Genomic DNA, 19,669 nt, shown 5'->3' on the forward strand with positions numbered 1-19,669 from the left:
AATCTGTTCCGTAACGATGAGTCACCTCGAAATCGTTTCGATTCGACTCGAACCGATGAAAGAGGGAAATAAAAAAAACACACACACACACACACACACACGAGGATGAAAAACCGTTTCGCAACTGTAGAGTAGCGTCGGATGGGATTCGAGCGTTTCGAACGAGAAAGAGACTGGTGTGCGGGCACGTGTTTCCCACGTAACCGTTACGAGTCGAAAAAGCCTCGTAGCAGCATGACCGCTTACCCTGCCCCCTCTCCGATTTACAGTCTGTCCCGCGTGTCGCGGAAACGTCCACGAGGAACAAATGAAATTCCAATGGTTTCGATTCCGTTTCGCTTTGACCGTGTTCCAGTGCGAGCACGTGCTTCAGAGATCTGTGAACAAACGCACCGAGGTATCGAGCACGGTCGAAACGTGCTCGCTAAACCGGCGAAAGGACGCTCGTAAACGCGAGCTTTTAAGGTTATGTTCGACGCTGGGAGAACACGAGCGAGAGCATGCGCGCGCGCACCACAGCGCGCCTTCTTCGAAAACGTATCGCTTCGAAAAGAGACAAAAAACGTTCGAAAGAAGAAATCGTCCGCGTACATTCGCGTAGAATCACGGGGACCCGGGTCGTTTCATTTTCACTCGTTCTTGCAGCGCACGTGCTCTCTCTCTCTCTCTCTCTTTCTACTCCTCTCCGCTCACTCTTTCTCCTTGCTGTAACAAAGCTTCCCTCCTAACTCTGTTTCTCTGGCTCGCGCATTTCGCGTAGAGCGGCTACATGCAACGAATTATTACGTCGGGAATGCAAAGAACACGAAGAGCATAGCGCGAACACGCGGCCCGCAACAGCAACAGCTGCAGCTGCAGCCGCAGTCGCAGTCGCAGCACCCGGTGTCAACGAGAGAAGGCGAGAGAGGTCGCTCGACAGAGGCGGCGTGCCCGTCGTTCCTCACCGGGCGCTGTCATCGTCATCGTTGCGTTTCATCGTTCAAAATTCGCGATCGGAAAATTCGTGTCGACGCTCCTGCCGGCGCGCGCGAGGGGAGTAGCGGCGAGGGGGGTGGCGGAGAGCGCGTTTACAAGCGCGAATAGGGCGGCGGACGTTGGGAAGGGAGGGGGAAACGCGACGGAGAGGGAGCGAGATGGAATCGACGGAACGGCGACTGGGGGAGGAGAGCGCGAGAGGGGGAACTGTACGTGTGTGTATGTGTGTGTGTGAGAGAGAGAAAAGAGACAGAGGAAGGGAGAAAGAGAAAGAGACGCCGGTCTAACATGGCAGACGATGCCATGCAGGCAGAAAAAAACAAGATCTAACGTTCGCGAGGCGTGCGACACAGACGGAAAGACAGCCGAGATAACCGGGTAGCATAGAAAGTATATCGGGTGTGTACTCACGTTCTATCGTGTATTATCAGCCAGGTTCTTCCTGGACGCTGTCGAACCGAGGGAAGAAAAATGTGTGTGCAGAGAGACAGGCAGAGAGAAGCACCACGCGCGGGGGTCACGCACTCCGTGTTCCGTGCGGGTTTCGTCGATGGACAAAAACAACACGACTCGGCGTCCTTAATCCGCGTACCCGAGTCCCGTGTCTGGTCCGATCCGATCCGTTGCGGAACGTCGAGTTGCGTTCTCGATGATGCGAAAACCACCGGCACCACACGATGACGATGACGACGACGACACGAGTACGAGCAGACAGCGAACGGACAACAACCAGGAGGCGGACCACGACAACGTCGACGACGACGACGACAACGACAACGACGGCGACGACGACGACGACGACGGCTACGACCACGACGACGACGGCGACGACAACAACAACGCGCGCGCGCGCGTATGCCTGTGGACCGTGTTGTGTCGGTGTGTCTCTGTGTTATAAAGTGCGTCGCCTTCGTTTGTTGTGTTTTCGGTAAACGCAGGTGTTCCACGGGGCGTGGAAGGGCGCGCGGCACATACGAACGTTTTTTACGCACGACGGTTCTCGGTTTCCCACGGGAATAAACGAAGACGTGACCGAACAAAATGGCGTTTGCCGGACCGCCCGCGCGCGATCAGGTGGAAAATGCCGGAATGCTGCTGCTAGGAAAGATCGACTGACTGCCGAGGTCCGCGGCCCTAAGTGGTTTGACGTTAAGAACGAGCCGAACGAGCAAGAAAGATAGACAGAGACCGACAAAGACGGGAACCTGGAGGGAGGGAGACAGCCAGCCGGTCGCGAGACAGAGAGGGAGGAGGAAGCGACCGAGAGAGCCGTCAACGAGAACGGGAGAGAAACAGAGAGAGAGAGTGAGAGAGCGAGAGAAGCGGTGAGAGAGGGAGCGCGATGGAAGGGATGCGCGGTCGGTGGTGGGGCACAGAGGGCGTACAGAAGCGAGAGAGGGGAAACGCGTCCCACTATTTCCACTGTCCTCGGACGACTTCGACTACCTTCGATTGCTTTCGACTATGAACAGGGCCGTCTCGCATTATGTCTAACGTGGGTGGGAATTTTCCCGCTGTGTGTTAGAAACGAATGTCACAGGCCGATTCTTTGCGGACACGTTGTGGAACTATGTGCACGGCGCCCTCTAACGATTACGCTAATTACTGGTTTTTTGTAAATACCCGCGCGCGAACCTTTGCGGATTTTAGCCAAATAAAATGCATAGTACACGTCACACGTTGCTACTTTTAACCCTCCTACCGATGATGCGTTCTCGCCGATACAAGGTCTGATGTTTCATGTTTTGTTACCTATGCTTAATAAAGAGACGTTTCATTGCAGTTTCATTGTAACAAAGGGAAATGTATTGTCTGAATCCGGTGTGTGGAAGGCGTTCCAGACAGTACAGGTCGGATGTAATGTTATCCACAAAACAAGGTGAAACGTTAGACGTGTTTATGGAAAAAGGTGAACGAATGGTTGTCGATTAATTGCGTCGCGAGGATTCGTGCGGTCGAATCACGGCGGAAGGCGTAAGGGGAACCGTTCCGTTCGACTGGACGGAAACTTTTCGAAGTGGAGGCGACGCGATACCGTAGCTCAATGACTCTTCGAAGTTAATTACGTTCCCAGACGGAGGAGGTTTTATGGAACGGCGTTAAACCGGCCTAGGAGGACGCGATTCAAGGCAAGATGATGCGATCCGATGCGATTTGAAGCGCGCGTTCCTTTTCCGGTCGTCTCGTTTTCTGCGCCCTTTCCTTCTCCTATGGTCTCTCTCCTCTGTTCGTTCGGCCGTCTCGGCTAGGAGGAATTTCTAAAAATCAATATAGGCGCGAAGCGGGAGCAGGAGGGGCCGCAAAAAAATTCGATATCCCGTTCACCTCCCGTCTACTTCTTTTTTCACCTTTTCCCGCCGTCTCTGCGTTTTCCCCATTCTCTTTTTTCCGGCCGTGTTACCTCTTCTTCTTTTTTCCTTCGGCAAACGCGAATCCCGCGCAGGCGATACGCTTCTCTCTCCTCTCGCGTCCCCTTACGGTCCCCACGGGGGAAGCGCGCGCGCGGCCTCTGCTACTCGAATCATCTCGATCTTCGAGGAAGAGAATTCACGGAGGAAGTAAGTGGCTGCACGACCGACCAAGAAGCGCGGGAGAGTTTATTTTCTCAGAACGCGTAGCACGGGACTCGGTACAGTCGCCTCTCCGTACGCCGTGCCTGAATAATTTCAACCTCGCGCGCGCAACCTACACCATAAGTGCACACTGACACCGGGAACCACGCGATCGACGCCGGATTGCGTTACACGGTGGCCTGGAAAGCCGCTTTTTTTTTTTTAAACAAAATTCGTGATTTCATTGCACCTTCGTGAAACTGGATAGTCGAAAAGTACGTACGGACTTTTTTCTATGTTGCACATTCTTTTGTTACCAACAATTTTTCACCTACTTCCTTCCCTGAAAATGTAAAAGTTTTTCTCAAATGTGTATCACTTTTATAAAAAAAAAAAAACAATGGTATATTGAAATTTTCGTACGTACTGTTCTAGCTTTTGGAATTGCAGATTTCAACAATTTTTGGTTTTTTGTTTGAGTTAACGTTCCGGTCCCGGAGCACTCTCCACGAGACGAGGTTACTGTTGCAGGGCTGTGGCGCCGTCATGTTGTAACGAAATAACTATGGAAAAATTTTTCTTCCCACACAGTCTTACTTTTATCAAAGTATGTGTAGTAAAAACCGGTAAATAAAATTTTCATTTCTTTCATTAAATTCCGGTAAAAAATTTTCAAAATTAGGATTCACCCCGTAACCGGTACACCATTTTCATTTAGCAACGTCGCCGGTTTCGGGCCTCGAGACGACGACGTTCAGGTTAAAGACCTGTTACCTTGGATAGGTCGATCGTGTTCGTGGTGCACGTTGCTCGGGAAGCGGACCGAATTAGTTCGTATCCCCTATCGCGATCGTTCCCGTGGAAAATCTCGCCGGGAAGGTTAAGGAGGGACAGGAAAAAGTCGATGGACGCGTGCGGGGGTGTGTGAGGGTTGCAGGCGCCGGAGGAGGATCCGCGGGTGAGGCCTGTAATCAAACGAGATTGAAGGAAGATCATTAATTTCATCCGGCAACGTTTACTTTGCAAAGTGCCAGACGAAGCCATTGATTGTCTTTCGGAAGTTCTCTGCGCGCGGGCCGCGGGAATTAAATGGGGTTACATCGCTCCGGCCGTAGAATTGTTATCGGTCCTGGAACTTCCAGACGGATGGGTTTTGGCTCTCGCGAACAGGCCGCGGGTCGATCGAATCAAAACAAAATCGGCAACGGAGTTTCGTTCGTCGAGAAAGAAAATGCAGAAACTATGAGGCGGCAGAGCGGTAGAGATCCCAATTTCACGTGTATGTAAATACACGTGTACACGTGCAGTAGACGAATCCGGATCTCAATCCGTGTAATTTTTAATAAATAGCATTTCTTGTACACGGACACGTTGCCGTTCGAGTCCGGCGACTGATGCGTTTATGTTTTTTTGATCGAATTCTCTTCGACTGTTGATGTTAGAAGTGAAACGCAAGAGAGACAATAAATTCACGATCAATTGTTCGACTTTGTATCGGCGTGTATTAACAAACATGAATATTTGTGTAATTAAAACGTACGAGTACCCCGCACGAAAAACATAAACGCATAGGTCGCTGGACCAGAGTCGAGAAAATTTTATTTTAAATAATAAATAACGAATTATAAATTGAATTAACATTTCATTTGGAAATAATGGTCAAATTTGTTATTTGATTAAAAAATCATTTAAATAATTGCACAAATAATTTATTTAGTATTTCTTATTTGCAAAAAAATATTTTTTATTTGGATTTTAGGGAAAGACAGATAATTTGGTGTAGTGGTCCACGAATTTCGGGTTCGTAGAGTAGGAGGACTGAGTTTGTTGGCATCGACAAACGCTCGCGTCAACAACAGCACGAGAAGAGCTGCATAAATAACTAAATTTGTATTATTTAAACAATTGTTCAAACAAATACGTCTCTATTATTTAAACGCTAGTTTAAATAATAAAAATTTATTCGTTTAAAAAATTGTGCACATGGATCCTTAATTTCTTACTAGACGATTCACGTGGCACGTGTACACGCGCACTTGAGTACACGTTCAAAACCGCGATCTCTACAGAGCGGCGATCAGCTTTTTCAAAATAAACATACACACACGCGCGCGCGCGCACGCACACACAGAGAGCGTTCCGCATTGGGACATTGTTTTGTGAGAGGAGGGGATTGCTGGAAAATTTCGTGCATTAGGGAGTCGTTTACCCTAGGCACAAGTACTCGCCCTGAATCCTGTGAGTAATTGTCAGAGGGTACTCCGGTGCACGCCGGAGCGAGAGAGCGCAGAAGCTTGGAGCGTTGAAGCATAGTGTGGCTCGAACATCGACAAAGATATTGGCTGGTCTCATGTAATGTATCGCAGCCAATGGTAACAACGAAACACCAACACCCGGAGGCCGAGCTACGTACGCTTTTCCAGAATCGATTGTGTGTCACAGGGCCGAACGATACTGTGAATGGCCGCGGTGGACGTGCACCGATGTCGCTATCAATTAGGAAATCGATCTCCTGTGCTACACAACCAACAGCGAAACCGTTCGATCGCGTTGCTCTCGTCGAACGATGCACCGATAACCGGAGCCGAAACCCCGCTTCGATCTAAACTGTACTTCTCGCGCATAGGCGAGGCGAGGCTGTTTAGGCGAATCGATGGGGCTCCGGGCTCGTTATCGCGCATCGCTCGGCACGATTTGCATTTCGAACGAGCCCGGTTGCTTGGTTGACAGTGCGCTAGTAAACACAGTGCTGAGCGGGAAAAAAGAAATCAGGAACAGAAACAGACACACGTGAAAAATATGACGTTACCTGCTTTCTGAACTCACCAGATTTGTGCCCTCTGGTGAACCGATTTGCCGTCCGAACCGGAAACAGTCGGAAGTCGTTGGTACCGTGGCGAACATTTAGCCAATCCCGTGCCCCTCTGCCGACGAGCGAAGGCTTGGGATTGGCTGATTCGAGTCTCAAGGTCGAGGACGCTGCGCGCCCTTCCTACGAGCCCGTGGATCGCATACTCGTCCTGGGGTCAAGGTACAATGATCTTTTCCATGTTAAGAGCAACAACGGTTCCATCATTTCATCACACTTTGCGAACGAATCGAGAGCACCGTGCCCGCCGACGTGGCGAAATCATGGAATAACGGAGGTCCGATAAGAGTAAAATACACAGGGTGGCCGAGAGACCGAACAAAAGGTCTCTCGTCGTCGGCGACCGAGCGAAAACGTTGATTTTCGAAACGTTTCGGCCCGGATTGAATTGAAGGGCGATCCGTACGCGCCGGCACGCATTCGTATGCACGGCAGGATTACAAAATTGGACTTCCGATCGAGGCGCTTTATGCACGACATTAAACGCATACGCTTCTAATACGGCACGCTGATTGAGACTGATTGCCGGCCGTAATAAGCTCTGAATTTACGCGAAAGAATAATTTCCGCGCGTGTGAACACGATGCCGCGAGGCTCTGGTTTCGAATCTGCGATAACAGAGGGAAAAAATTAGACGTTAGAATCGCAGTCGAGCGATCACGGCGCTGATACCGCGCTCAAGAGGATATTCTAGCCTGGAACCTCGATAGGATCGATTCCTTTGCATTTTCCTCGGGAACAAAACCGTACCCTTAAATTCCCCTTAACAAGCTCGACTTTCATTATTTCTCTGTCTAAAAATTCAAGACTATCGTTGAAACATAAACAAACACGAAAGTCCGATAACAAAAGGTCTCGTAGTTTCGTCACAAAAAATTCTAGACTAGAATACCTCCCCAAGGGGCGTAGCCTCGTGCAGCGGGTTGAAAATTAGGCCAACGTTCAGAAATGTCTATCTCCGAAACCGTGAAACCGACTCCTTCGAGAATTTCAGGATACGTTCACCCTGCCGCCGAACTATCGAAAGAGATTCTCTGAACCGACGAAAAACATTCGCAATCGGAATTTAAATAAAATTTGTCGGACCGGTCAATTTCGTACTTGCAAGCACCGCGTGTTCCCGGCCACGCCTCCGCCAATTTCGCGAATTTCGAAGCGGAATTTTCAAGAGAGAACAGCTCGGAGGTAGGCACTTACGTGGGATCGATTCGTATGATCCGTTGCACGAGAGGCTCCGCTTTAAATTGCGAGCATAAACGGGGCGAGCGCTCGGATCGACGGTGGTCTACGCGCCTCGGGTATAATCTATAGGACGCGCGTACAGCGAGGGAGACCGTGTTGGGCGGCTCAAAAGGAAAAGGAACGCCACGAGAAGAGCAGAATACGCGCCGGTGTGCGTGTACCACGCAAAACACCCGGGAGAGATAGTTGGGCTTGCCTCGGCGCCGTTCAACAGTTCGCTGAGAGTAAAGGGCAAAAGTACAGTTCCGCGGATCCGTGGATCCGTGGTCCCTCCTTATTTTCGTGTCGCGAGCCAGGCTGATTTCGCGTAGGGACGAAATTCCCGAGTTCCAACTGTTGCGCGCGGATTGCGACGCGCAAACGCAGATTCGGGGGCGTGGCGAGGCAACGAAGGGCCCGGAAGCGACCGATAACATGCTGTTCTCCATTTTCTCTCCCTTTTCCCGTTCGATTTGCCGCCTACCTCCTGGTAGGCAGTTCGCTGGAATCCAGAGCCGTGGTTCGTGTCACGAGACAGAACAGCCGATGACAGAGGGGCTGAAACAGGCCGGGCCGTCCACGCAAAACCGTTCCTTCTCCGTCCGCCGCTCGTGATCTCGTCTGGAACCCGAGATACAGAAGTCCTCTTTATCACGATTGCCGCTACAAGCGTCTACCGCTCGTCTTTGTTTTCGATTAATCACCCCCCGAGACGGTTCACACGCGTCGCACCAACGCGTACCAAAGTACCGCGCGACCTCCGTATGCTACCCCGGGGGATGAACGGTGGCGAGGGAGGAGGACACATCCTGCCACCAGGCAGTATCGAAAATTACGAAACTCTCCGGATATGATAAGCTCGCATGGGTATGTATCACACAATTTCTTTCTAACGCCCTATATAACTCCTGGGGGCTGAAACCACCCCCGAGGATCCCTGCCATTCTCTGTACCGTCGGCTATACGAGATAGAATGAAAATTTGCAGTCGAAAGTCACTCCTTGCAACTGGATCTACTAGTGGCGAAAGATTTATCAATTTTTTTAGCGGTTGGAAAAATGTTTAATGTGTTTAATTACCAGTTAGCTATCAGACTGTTAACCCCTTGCCGTACAATATTGTTCACTGGTGCTTAAATTAGAACTTCTTTGAGTTTAATAATTTTCCTCAAAAGATAAGAGAAACCCATGTTTATTCTGTATCTCGTATTTACTTGTCTGAGTATTAATCAGAAAATAACAGAATATTATCAAATTTAGACCAAACAATGACAATATTGTCGCATTTCCTGCAACCAATGAAAATGATTAAAAATAAAAATTAATTTATCTTTATTGCAGAAAATTGAACGACTCTTACTGTTACAGAACTCCTGGATTATTTAGCTTCAGAAAAAATTTATCACAGTTAGATAAAACAACAAAAATATTGTAGTATTTTCTACGAAGCAACTAAAACGATTAAAGATAATAGCGAGTTTATATTCAACTCCTGCCACTTCTAACGTATTCAGAAAATTGAAGGATTCATACAGATGGTAATTTACTGAAACGCTACGAACGACTTCCGGTATACGAAACATTGTCTCCGAGATTCGGCGTGAATTTGGGCGGCAGAAATAATGCGTGATACGTACCGTGTGATCTATGTGTCCGTGAAATTTCATGATTTTCCGGGTGGGTCGGGTCTCGCGGATCGTTATCGGGTAGTAGATTGTGCACGGGGTTCACACGATCAATCCGGTCATTACGAGCCGCGAACACTTGTCAAGAGGAACGTACGAGAGAATACTTAGCGATGCGAGTCGTACGAGGATATCCCGAACGGTTTCGACCCGTCCCAATCCGGTGAACGATAAGAGCGTGTGTCCTTTCCGGGTATCCAGCTCGAGTAGTCGCGAGGCAACTCCGGAATTGTGCAGCAAAGTGGTCAAACGGCGAAGCACTTCTGCGCTATGCGCCGCTAAAGAAAAAGTAGCAAAAAAAGAACGAGTAGACGAGATCTCCGAGAACCGATCGTTACCCGAACGCTTGGTAAATCACTGCGAATCCCTCGCAGATTCGATTCGAATTTCTCCAAAACCGTCCGACAATCTTGCACACCGAATATTGACATGGTAAGCACCCGTTTGAAACGTCATCGTTCGATTTCGGTTTTATTATTTATTTTTTTTTTGTGTCATAATTTTCGCACGAACGCGAAACGAGCGAATTAATTGCACGACGGCAGAGAAGACGAGGAACGAATCGAATTGTTGTTGCGAACGATTTCACGGGATTTATCGTGGATAAGAAATCATTGGTAAGAGAGAGGAGCGAATCGTTTCTAACCTCAAAATGATGCTTTCAGGATGTGTCCGCGTTTTCCGAGGATACCTTCGACGTCAAAGATTGGATCAATAAAACGTTCAAAACCGCCGAAGCACAAGAGAATAAAGATGTAAGTCGCCCATTGTTGCAATAATCTCGATTGCGCCGGTCTTCTTTCGCCCCTCGGCACGATTTTTAAATTTCCACTGCACTGATGCAGTCGGTTGCAAAACTGGCTGCTTCCATTGCACCACGGTCAATGACACCATGCACTTTCTTTGGAAAATGATCGCGTCATTTTCTAACACGATATCAATGACCGTATCGTTTCCAGCAACAAGCATACGATTTTTGCATTTCGTTAATTATTATTTGACATGAACAAACGATGGCATTGCAGTTGCATTTCAATTTGCAATGGAAAATGAATATCGTAAATTATTGTATTAAATATTTTATTTATGATGTTTTATTCTATTTCGTACGTAACAATTATGCTTTACCAAATAATTATTACAAAATATCCATGGGAATAGGCATTTGTTTCATCCCTGGTAATGAAGTTGCAATTATACGTGCAACAAGTTAACGGTGCCCTAGAGGAAACCAGTCAGAGTGTTCTTTCGAGTTTACCAAGGGTTTTAAGGGACACGCAGATCCTGCAACAGGAAGCTTTGGCATTGAGAGAAAAGATGGTAGCTGTTAAGCAAGAAATTGAGAAGGTCTGCTGCTTGAATATTCTTTAATCATTGATAGGTCAACCATATACTTTATACGAATTAAACTCATTGAATAGGCTGAGAAAGATTCTGCATCCTCAATGGCAATTCTAGAGAGAATAGATAGGATAAAAACGGATTTGCAAAATGCTAAGCAGGGTCTACACGAAGCTGACAATTGGAGTGTGTTAGCGAACGATGTCGAGGAGGTATATAGAATAATAAAACAAGTAGAACATCTATAATACAATTCCTTATTCCGTATTCCTGATATTTCAGGTATTCGAATCTGGGGATGTGGAAGCTATTGCAAATAAATTGTTTAGCATGCAAAAGTCTCTGGCGATGCTTGTAAATGTTGTTGACTACGAGGATAAAAAGTTACAGTTAGAGGGTTTAAAAAATCGATTAGAAGCAATGGCTAGTCCAAAATTAGTTCAAGCATTCACTGCTGCCAATATGGGTAATTTCTATTTGCCTGCGAACAAAATTTCCACACCTGAAACACATTTAATTCTGACCCCTATTATATGTTTAGAACAAGCTAAAGTTTATGTGGACATTTTTAATAAAATGGAACGTTTACCACAACTTTTGAAGTATTATCACAACTGCCTGAAAGTGTCCTTAGGACAGGAATGGCGTAGAACCATTGAGCTAGCGCAGGACGAAAATGTTACTTATTGGTTACACGCTTATTACGATAAGCTATTGTCCAATTGGCATGATCAGGTACATTTACTCTATCCAAACACAAGTTACTTATTTAATTAACGATTAAAAAAAAAGATGTTAATCTATCAATACACAACTGTGTATTGAAAAAATGATTAGTATTTAAGGTTTTGCAATGTAGGAGTAGGCAATTAAAGTGGTATCATCCCAATAAAGGTGAAATGGTGCCATCAAGTGTTTCCAAACACTTCAGTCGACATTCTAATTGAAGTATACGCCGATCTATTGAAAAGTTTAGATCCAAGCATTCCAGAATGCATAGAGTCAGTTTTGAAGCAGCACTCGCACGCGATGCAATTATCTCTGTTGCTGGAACTGAAACATATTACAAAGCACTTTGCAGTGAATCTACACGGTGCAATTGACGCGTCTCTGCAAGGAAAGTTGCAGAATCAAAAGTTGCTGTCCTTAGCCCAAGCAATATACGCGCCTTACATTCCGTATGTCGTGAGATACAACGTGTACGAAACGGCACAACTCGAACATCAATTGAGATCGATGGAATTTGCGCAAGACGACTTAAGCGAAACAATCAACGCACTTTCTCTGAGTATTTCGCGAATAATGGAATATGCAAACGAGGCGAACAAAAGATGCAAATCATTCACAGACGGTTGTGGGTATCCTGGCCTGCTGAAGTCTTTAAACGTACGTTCCTCCGGGAAATATAGTAAAGCAAAGTCGTATATTAAGCAATCACAACTTTCTATATTTGTTATAGAGCTACTTTAATAAATATCTCGAAAAATATCAAGCAGTTGTGTGGCAATTAGAGCGGAAAAAAGTAAAACACGAGGATTGGAATTTATTCCAGATGTGTCTCACTTTAATGCAAAGCATAGGTAATATCGAGTCTGCTTTTTACTTTTCTCATCGAGAAGCTTGGAAAAAGAAACGTCGCTACGCCATAATTTTATGCATTTAGGTGATCTCTTGGGGCACGTTCAACAATTCGAAAAATCTCTGGTGATCGACATCACCGAAGCTAATAACCAATCGCAAAGCACAGCGGTCAGCGTGTTTTATCAGTATAAAAAGTTTCTTCTGAACGCGTCGAGCCAAACCGAATTAGAAAATCTGGTTGCATCTTTCCAGAGAGGTAGATATATCTATATACACCTGTAAAAACAGAAATTGTTTTCGTCACCATTATCCATCTCCTTTCAGAAGAAACAACTATTCTCGACTCGATCATAAAATCTATACATAAACTCTGCTCGGATTTGCATCGGGCAACGTACGAAGTGATCTTTGCTCCAATTTTCACGCAATTGTTGTTGGTGCAGAAGGCGCCCGCATGGTCAACAGACGCGAGCAAATTGTCTCAGCTGAGCGCAGACCTGCCTGATTATAGTTTCTCGCCTCAGGAATACATAACGCAGGTTGGACAGTATTTGATGACATTGCCGCAGCATCTAGAGCCGTTTCTGCTTAGAGAAAATCCGAGCCTAACGCAAGCGTTGAAGGCTGCGGATCCACACTATGCGCAGGGCTCGACCGAGACTGGTTTCACCGGGATTTTGTTAGACATTATCGCGAAAAGAATGTGTCAGATGTTTCTGGACCAAACTCTAGGACTTTGTCAGCTGAGCTCTGCCGCTTGCAAACAACTCGCCACCGACATAGGTGTGTAGACAATAGACTTGGGCAAAAGTTATTTCGAATAACGAATAAACCCATTTGTAATACCTGGACAGCGGATTTTATGGGTCTATAATAAAAATAACTCACCGAAATACCAAATTGTAAAGACGAGAATTAGAATTACGTGTTAAAGAACTGTCGCTGAATTATACTCAATTGATTATTCTAATAACAATTTGTTCGAATAATACCCAACTCTGGTAGATGAGTGCATAATGCGGTTATAAACATGGTCCGCGGCTTATCTAAATGTTCACACTGAAAATGCATTACAGATTACCTCGGCAATGTGTTGGAAGAACTGGGCCTGTCTTTGTCAGAGAATTTACAACACATGTCTCAATTACTGAGGCTGTCGCCAGAAGATTGGCAGAATGGCAGCTCCGGTTGCAATGCCAGAGTGGTCGCTGCCGTGAGACAAATGAGGAACATCGCGTCCTCCGGTTGAGCGATGCGCGAGGATGGAGGACCAGGTCCAGATTTGTACAAACGTGTAACAAACACCACTTTTGGTAACTATAACTTTGTAATTTGTTTGGACCTTTTATGTAAAATAGCGATACATAAAGAAGGGTCGATAACTTGTATAAAGAATTATTACACAACGATATAAAGAAAAAAAATATATATGTTTATATAAATTTAGAAATAATCTTTACAATTCTTATTTTTAACAACTATTTGCGCCAGTTCCGTCCGCGGTTGTTAAAATCTATGAGTTTTGTACTTTTCTTCGCTTTCTGCAGAAAAATATTTCTTTCGTCCCGTTTAAAAATACGTAACCATCGGGTCGCCCCATAAAAACACAATCACGACCGGCTACAGTTTCCATAGAATGAGAACGTACAATGGTCAAGTTTGTTTCTCTTTACATTCTTCACATAGTGTGGAAGATTGATGGCTTTGATTGTGTTTGTGTATTGCTTATTCGGGTCTCCTGATAAATACATTTTTCTCCAACATACGGAATAAGTAGTAAAATAAAATTTGCCAAAGTCCGATTGTACAAATCTCACTGATACATAAAGTACACCTCTTGCGAAATGAATAATGACAAATCCTGATGTCTTTACTTCTGCAATATCGCGTCGATGGCTACGGTTATTGCATTTTGTATTGATCTGAAAAAGTAAGATTGTTTATTTCCCTGTACAAGCACTAGCTACATAAAGAATAAACGTAACAACATACTTTTCGAAATCGGTAGTGTAAGGTTGATCCTGGTTGTGAACTTTGAATGCCAGAGTAACATTTTTAAGTCTATTGGTAAGCGTCTTGTCCGTTAATTTCAACATTCTATGCATTATTACCAGCGCTGAAAGCGTGTCGATCTGAAACACATCACACGCGATATATTAAATTATTTTAATAAATTACCTTGATGTACACCCAATAGTACATAACATACACACTTTTGTATAACTTGTTATTGTTTTTGTTAGTACTTGAACACTCATCGTTTGATATTTTTTCGTGTGTAAGATAATTTTCAATATCTTCTTCGCCAGGTAAGGGAAAGACGTGATTAAAATGTTTTCCTCCGTGACGAATTTGTTTCGGAGCACGCAAGTCATTTCTGTGCTCACGCTGCTGATGGCGGTGTGAAACAAAATGGTGATGAAAGGGAGACACATTTTCTGGTCGTTAAAAGTACTTTTCACAACAGTAAAATATTTTTTTGTCAGTTCATGCAAAACTTTCAAGTTCTGTAACAGTGTATACACATGAAGTAATTCGGTGAATGATTGGTCTCCTCGTTTCACGTTCTTCGTATACTTACGTCCGTGTGTTTCGCTAGAATGTCTTCGTTGTATCTGGTTAAGGTAACCATCGTAACGCACACGAAATTCGGGACAACTATGTCCAGTAGGTTCGTCTCGTTATTCTCGAAAGCCATTTTGCTAAAATCTAGTAATTTTAGTATTGCGTCGAATGCATTGTTCAAGAAAACAACACCTCCTACGGGGGAGAGGCAGCTACAATATAAAAGTACTATATCACAACATAACTTTGGGGTACTGTTGTATTCTTTTATCATCAGGTTCGAGGTTTCAAGAGTGTGCTTTATTAAATCTATACAAATCTCTCGGTTTTCGGTTTCCACGTCCAGCTGCGGTATACACGGTACTACCGACCTATCGTTAGAAATGCAACACAGATTAGAATAATTCCGTTATCAAGGATACTTATGCAATTTTACAATTTTATCTAGAAATTCCAATTAAATTTAATTGTCATGGTCGAGCGAAACATTATTTCGAATTTTGCATAAATATCTGCGTATAGTCAGCATGTGAAATGTGCGATTAGGCTTCTTGAACGTACTTCTTAACCCAAAGCAAAATTTCCGAGAATCGTTCCGATGCGTCGAATACATCCCTCTTATGTAACAAGGAGACCATTGATATGTATTCCTTATAGAATCTCACAACCAAGTCTTTGGATATTAAATTACTCATATTGCACTCGTCATCTATATTCTTCTCTATAAACGTTCTCCATGTGAGCAACGCTTCCCAAAGCCTAAGTACATCCTGATGATACTTGTTTATTAACACTGGCTGGTACTTGACGTGTAATAAATGCCTTAAAATACGCAGGCTCAATTCCAAGCCTGTCACGTTGACCGTAAACACGTCCGAGGAGTCGCAAAAGTCCTGAAGCAATTAATCTATTAGTCTCAACATTTATTATGTTTTATTTACAGGGTAAGTCACCCGACTTTGCCACCACAACCATTAACGGTCGCGTGTTAGGTGTAAGCCTATTTCATTGGCAAGTTTTGTAGTAATTTATACTATTTTCATGTCCAGTAATACCTGATTATTCGACATGTTTATGTTCAACGATTCCGTAAAAAGTTTCGTCAATGCGAGAAGAATCACTTCCACTTTTTCCCATTTAACGAAAACGTGAATAAGCGAGAGGAGAGCGTCATCGGAAGTGTTCGAAGAGCATAACTGTTGCTCCAGGGTTTCGAAGACCTCGTCCTTATTATGCAAATATTTGGTCGGCAGTAATGAGAATAAAAATAGAACCGACTCGTTCACCGGGGTGTCCTGAAAAAGTTATTCACGCGAGAGGATAGGGCGAATTAAAAAACGACTTTCCGGAAATTTACCTTAAAATACTGTGAGAATTCTGGCAAAATTTTTGCAATCGACTGCAGAACTTTGATCTCCTCCACGTTGTAATTATCGTCGTTTATATGGCTCACATTTGCTACCAGTAGCATAGCAATCACGTCCATGCATATTTGTATGTCTTTATAGTTATCTAGATCTACGTCTTCCCAATCGTTCAGATCATCTGTTAATACGATAATTGTAAATGTTAATCGAAGTCGATCGAGTTGCATCCGATGCGATAACCCGCGATGCGATATTACCATTTTTTCCTGTGCTTTCGTTATTGTTCAATTTCGCTTTTTTGCTACATTTTTTCTTGGATATTTTTGTCACAGACATACACTCCATCTCCTCTTTTATCTCGGACAACATGCGCTCGATTAGCTGCACGAATCTGTTCGAGTTTATGACGGACTTCGAATGAAGACAAAACCTCCTAATTGCTTTAATATTGTTCATTCCTATATATATTATTTCCTCGGTTATTTTATCGTTATCGGAACCATTTAAGCATATACGTAGCCAAAGAAGTTTTATCAATTCTTGTAGCAAAAATGTGTCCTTCGTTCTCTGAAAATATTTACGCAAGTCAGCATTTATCGTTGTCCATAAATAATTGCACACAAATAACAAATATGCACCTCTAATTGATCGAGGACGTACGTCAGCGGCACAATACTCCAAAATGGTATTCCAAGTTGATTTTGGACATGCCAAAGAAGCTTTATCAGTGCTTCCACTACAGTATTGTCTTCGTCGTAAATACTTTTTGCGAAATTTGGTAGGAAGTCCTTAAGTATTCTATGAGATCGATCTTTGATTAGTATTTTCTTCAAACCAATAAAAACATTCGCTCTTATTTGAGCGTTATCAACATCTGTTGTAAAATTCAACAAAATGTTTAACCAGTTACGGATTACATTGGTTGGTACACTGTTCCAATGTTTTTCTAATAACCTTAGAAGACCCTAAGAATATTTACAATTACAGTATATTAATAATGATATCACGAGTCTATTAACACGTCGACTGCTACGAAGTTAGTTTACGCGGTAGTCAACGTGTTAAATAATATTCCAAACCTTAGTATCACGCCGATAAAACTCAGCTTACAATCATAGTTATGTTGCACACTTCGTAATCAGAATCGTGCAACAGATCGTTTACGGTTTTATAAAATTTTTGTAGATGAAATTTATTTCTATCTTTCGCGGCACACGCGTGTTGTGGTGTGCTGGTCATGAACAGAATTTCCACCGCGTTGCATCTAGTGAAAGAGCCAGGAGCCTGTGGAATAATATTATTTATTGCTTACCAGTAACTTTGTATATCATTTTGCCTTACCTTTAGATGTTTCCAGAGCAAGGGTTTACACTGGTTGTGAATCATCATTCTCGCCGCTTGATTTTTGTTTTCGTGAATAGCGGCTAGAAACAAAAGCAGATTTCTACCAAGCTGCCCCTGTCCCTCAGAGTCCCTATGCGCACGGAAGCAATGAAAAATAATATTCTGCAGGCAATTCTCCAGAATAAACTTTTTTAATTTTTCCGTTGCGCTCGACCACGCGGACACGTACAAATTTGCGTAGCCCGCGATGCAACTGTCTTCAACATCTTGTAAAACAACTTTTATATTATTATGAATTCCCTGAAATAATTACATGTCTTAATACATTTAGTTTTTAGTAAATCGATAAAATATGTAGAATTGTAGACTTTACCAGTATGAACTGCTCCCCGAGAGTAAACAAGTATAATATCAACAATCTGCCTTCCTCAAGTGACATCACAGTGTTTTCTCGAACAAGTTTCAGCAACTCTTGGATATCTTCTGTAGATTTTAGTAATGTAATCGCAGACTTTATATTGTACAGACGTTTTACGTGTTGCTAAAAACATGATCATTAATTGCATATGTTTCATATAAATTAATATTGTATGGATTTATTTGTTTATTTAATGTATAGGTACCAATGAAGACTTGCAACCCTGGATCAGATATTTAACTACATTTTTTATTACTTTCTCCTTCCAAGTCATATTTAATTGCCACCAGTTCTCCAGCAGGTAGGATATTTCATTTTTTGCCTGTTTATCATTGATACTGGGAAACACATTGGAATGTAACAACATTACATTTTGTAAAAGCACATTAGGAATAAATAGTCGTTGTACAATCGTTTCAAGAGCCATTGCAGTTATTGTGCGCATCAGTTTTACCATTGGACCATATTCCTACAATGTAAAGAACATATTTAAGGCTGCAGGTAAGTCAAAGTTTGTGATTACTATAATGAACTTTGCCAAATTTCTAACAGAGATCCAGACCCTGTGTATGGTCTTACTTTTACATATCTGCTCTTACTTTTACATATCTGCTCTGACTTTTCGATGTCTGTATGCATATCTTTTGAGCTTCTAGCAGCATGGTCCTCAGATGCAGCCACAGTTCGCAGAGTTCATCCTCTGATAATACAACAATGTTTTTCACATTGTTATTCTAAAATAAGAATTGGCCGTCAATAATTTTTCTCATTTTGTTTTTAAAACATTGGAACAAACCATTCTACTAATTTGCTACTAGGGTTATCTCAACAAAAACTGATTAGTATGCCTCTCTCTTTGTGTGTGTGTGCACAAGTAATATATGAATTATAGCATGAATTGAACATATACTGAATGGAAAAAAGAAAAGTGTGCTCTCTACTTATTGATAGATACCAGTTTCTCACATATGCGGCTACCGTTCGGGCTTTTATTTTTTAAAATACGAAATAGTACTTTATCTCTCGATAATGCACGCTGTCGCAACATTTTTCCCGAACATTAACACGGTATTATTTGGTGAAATTATACGTCGTTTCGTTAAGCATTTTAACAAGAACTGGAACAAAAAAAGTACAGCAGTTAAACCGTGCAAGTTTGATAAATTCATTTTATCGTGCGATAGCGCGTTAATATGAATGTCAAATGTTAGCAATTAAGCATAAACAACAAGCGGGCGTGTTTACTGTTGTTCACAACATTGGGTGAAAACGTACTGAAGTCACGAGGATTTCACCTCATGTGTTTAAACATTGAGAAAGACTTTCACATTGTGGTAGATATGTCTAATAATTAAGTATTGCACTGTCGCATAAAGGTGATTGTAAAAGTCAATTCCCATAACAAAATTCTTCACTTTTATTTATTATTTCATGGAAGTCGCCATATTGATCTCTCGACATGAAAATGATCAAGTTCCTGACGCGCTTTTAGAAGTGATCAAAGTAGATGGTGGCGCCATTTTACGGCGAAATGTAAAACTATAAAATTAGAGAAACGTAAATACACAGACGACCTCGTCTGTGGTATGGTACAGTCAATCTTTTATTCGTTATTCGAAATTTTTATTTAGATAAATATTTTGCCCAACTCTGGTCGGAGAATGGAACATTTGATAATCGATATGGGTCCGTGATGATTCACCTTCTCACCGATGAGAATTTCCTTAGTGGTCTTTTGCACTGACGAGGTAG

The 19,669-nt window shown here is 43.4% G+C and overlaps 3 protein-coding genes and 1 long non-coding RNA gene across 5 annotated transcripts in view; 1 reads left to right on the forward strand and 3 right to left on the reverse strand.

The window, feature by feature from the left end:
* Positions 1 to 1,527, reverse strand: part of LOC143354420 (uncharacterized) — a 138,730-nt gene extending 137,203 nt beyond the window's left edge. The window contains exon 1 of one of the 2 annotated variants that reach the window (XM_076788488.1): positions 1,387 to 1,527. The gene's annotated coding sequence lies outside the window, so the exon portion shown is untranslated. The remainder of the gene's footprint in view (positions 1 to 1,386) is intronic. The other variant, XM_076788490.1, reaches the window with a different exon arrangement.
* A 3,814-nt stretch (positions 1,528 to 5,341) lies between these two features.
* Positions 5,342 to 9,342, reverse strand: LOC143354431 (uncharacterized). The gene is made up of 3 exons (XR_013082331.1): positions 9,254 to 9,342; positions 5,511 to 8,238; positions 5,342 to 5,452 (listed from the first exon to the last, which is right to left on the reverse strand). It is a non-coding gene; the product is annotated as an uncharacterized LOC143354431 (long non-coding RNA).
* A 19-nt stretch (positions 9,343 to 9,361) lies between these two features.
* Cog7 (conserved oligomeric Golgi complex subunit 7) lies at positions 9,362 to 13,489 on the forward strand. Its single transcript, XM_076788479.1, has 11 exons — positions 9,362 to 9,733; positions 9,967 to 10,056; positions 10,463 to 10,648; positions 10,723 to 10,854; positions 10,925 to 11,108; positions 11,184 to 11,377; positions 11,537 to 12,028; positions 12,102 to 12,222; positions 12,306 to 12,479; positions 12,548 to 13,006; positions 13,300 to 13,489. The coding sequence occupies exons 1-11, from the start codon at positions 9,731 to 9,733 to the stop codon at positions 13,470 to 13,472; spliced, it is 2,208 nt and encodes a 735-aa protein (XP_076644594.1). The 5' UTR covers positions 9,362 to 9,730; the 3' UTR covers positions 13,473 to 13,489.
* Positions 13,490 to 14,005: 516 nt separating this feature from the next.
* On the reverse strand, positions 14,006 to 19,394 carry LOC143354413 (condensin-2 complex subunit G2). Its single transcript, XM_076788467.1, has 16 exons — positions 19,193 to 19,394; positions 18,873 to 19,035; positions 18,517 to 18,651; positions 18,123 to 18,386; positions 17,873 to 18,040; positions 17,497 to 17,799; positions 17,266 to 17,439; positions 16,794 to 17,120; positions 16,413 to 16,722; positions 16,146 to 16,333; positions 15,844 to 16,083; positions 15,350 to 15,681; positions 14,805 to 15,159; positions 14,437 to 14,730; positions 14,216 to 14,355; positions 14,006 to 14,145 (listed from the first exon to the last, which is right to left on the reverse strand). Exons 2-16 carry the CDS (start codon positions 18,963 to 18,965, stop codon positions 14,094 to 14,096), a joined length of 3,375 nt encoding a protein of 1,124 aa, XP_076644582.1. The 5' UTR covers positions 18,966 to 19,035; positions 19,193 to 19,394; the 3' UTR covers positions 14,006 to 14,093.
* Positions 19,395 to 19,669: the final 275 nt, after the last annotated feature.

Source organism: Halictus rubicundus, chromosome 5, assembly GCF_050948215.1.
Source record: "Halictus rubicundus isolate RS-2024b chromosome 5, iyHalRubi1_principal, whole genome shotgun sequence".
In the NCBI taxonomy this organism is placed as follows: Eukaryota; Metazoa; Arthropoda; class Insecta; order Hymenoptera; family Halictidae; genus Halictus; species Halictus rubicundus.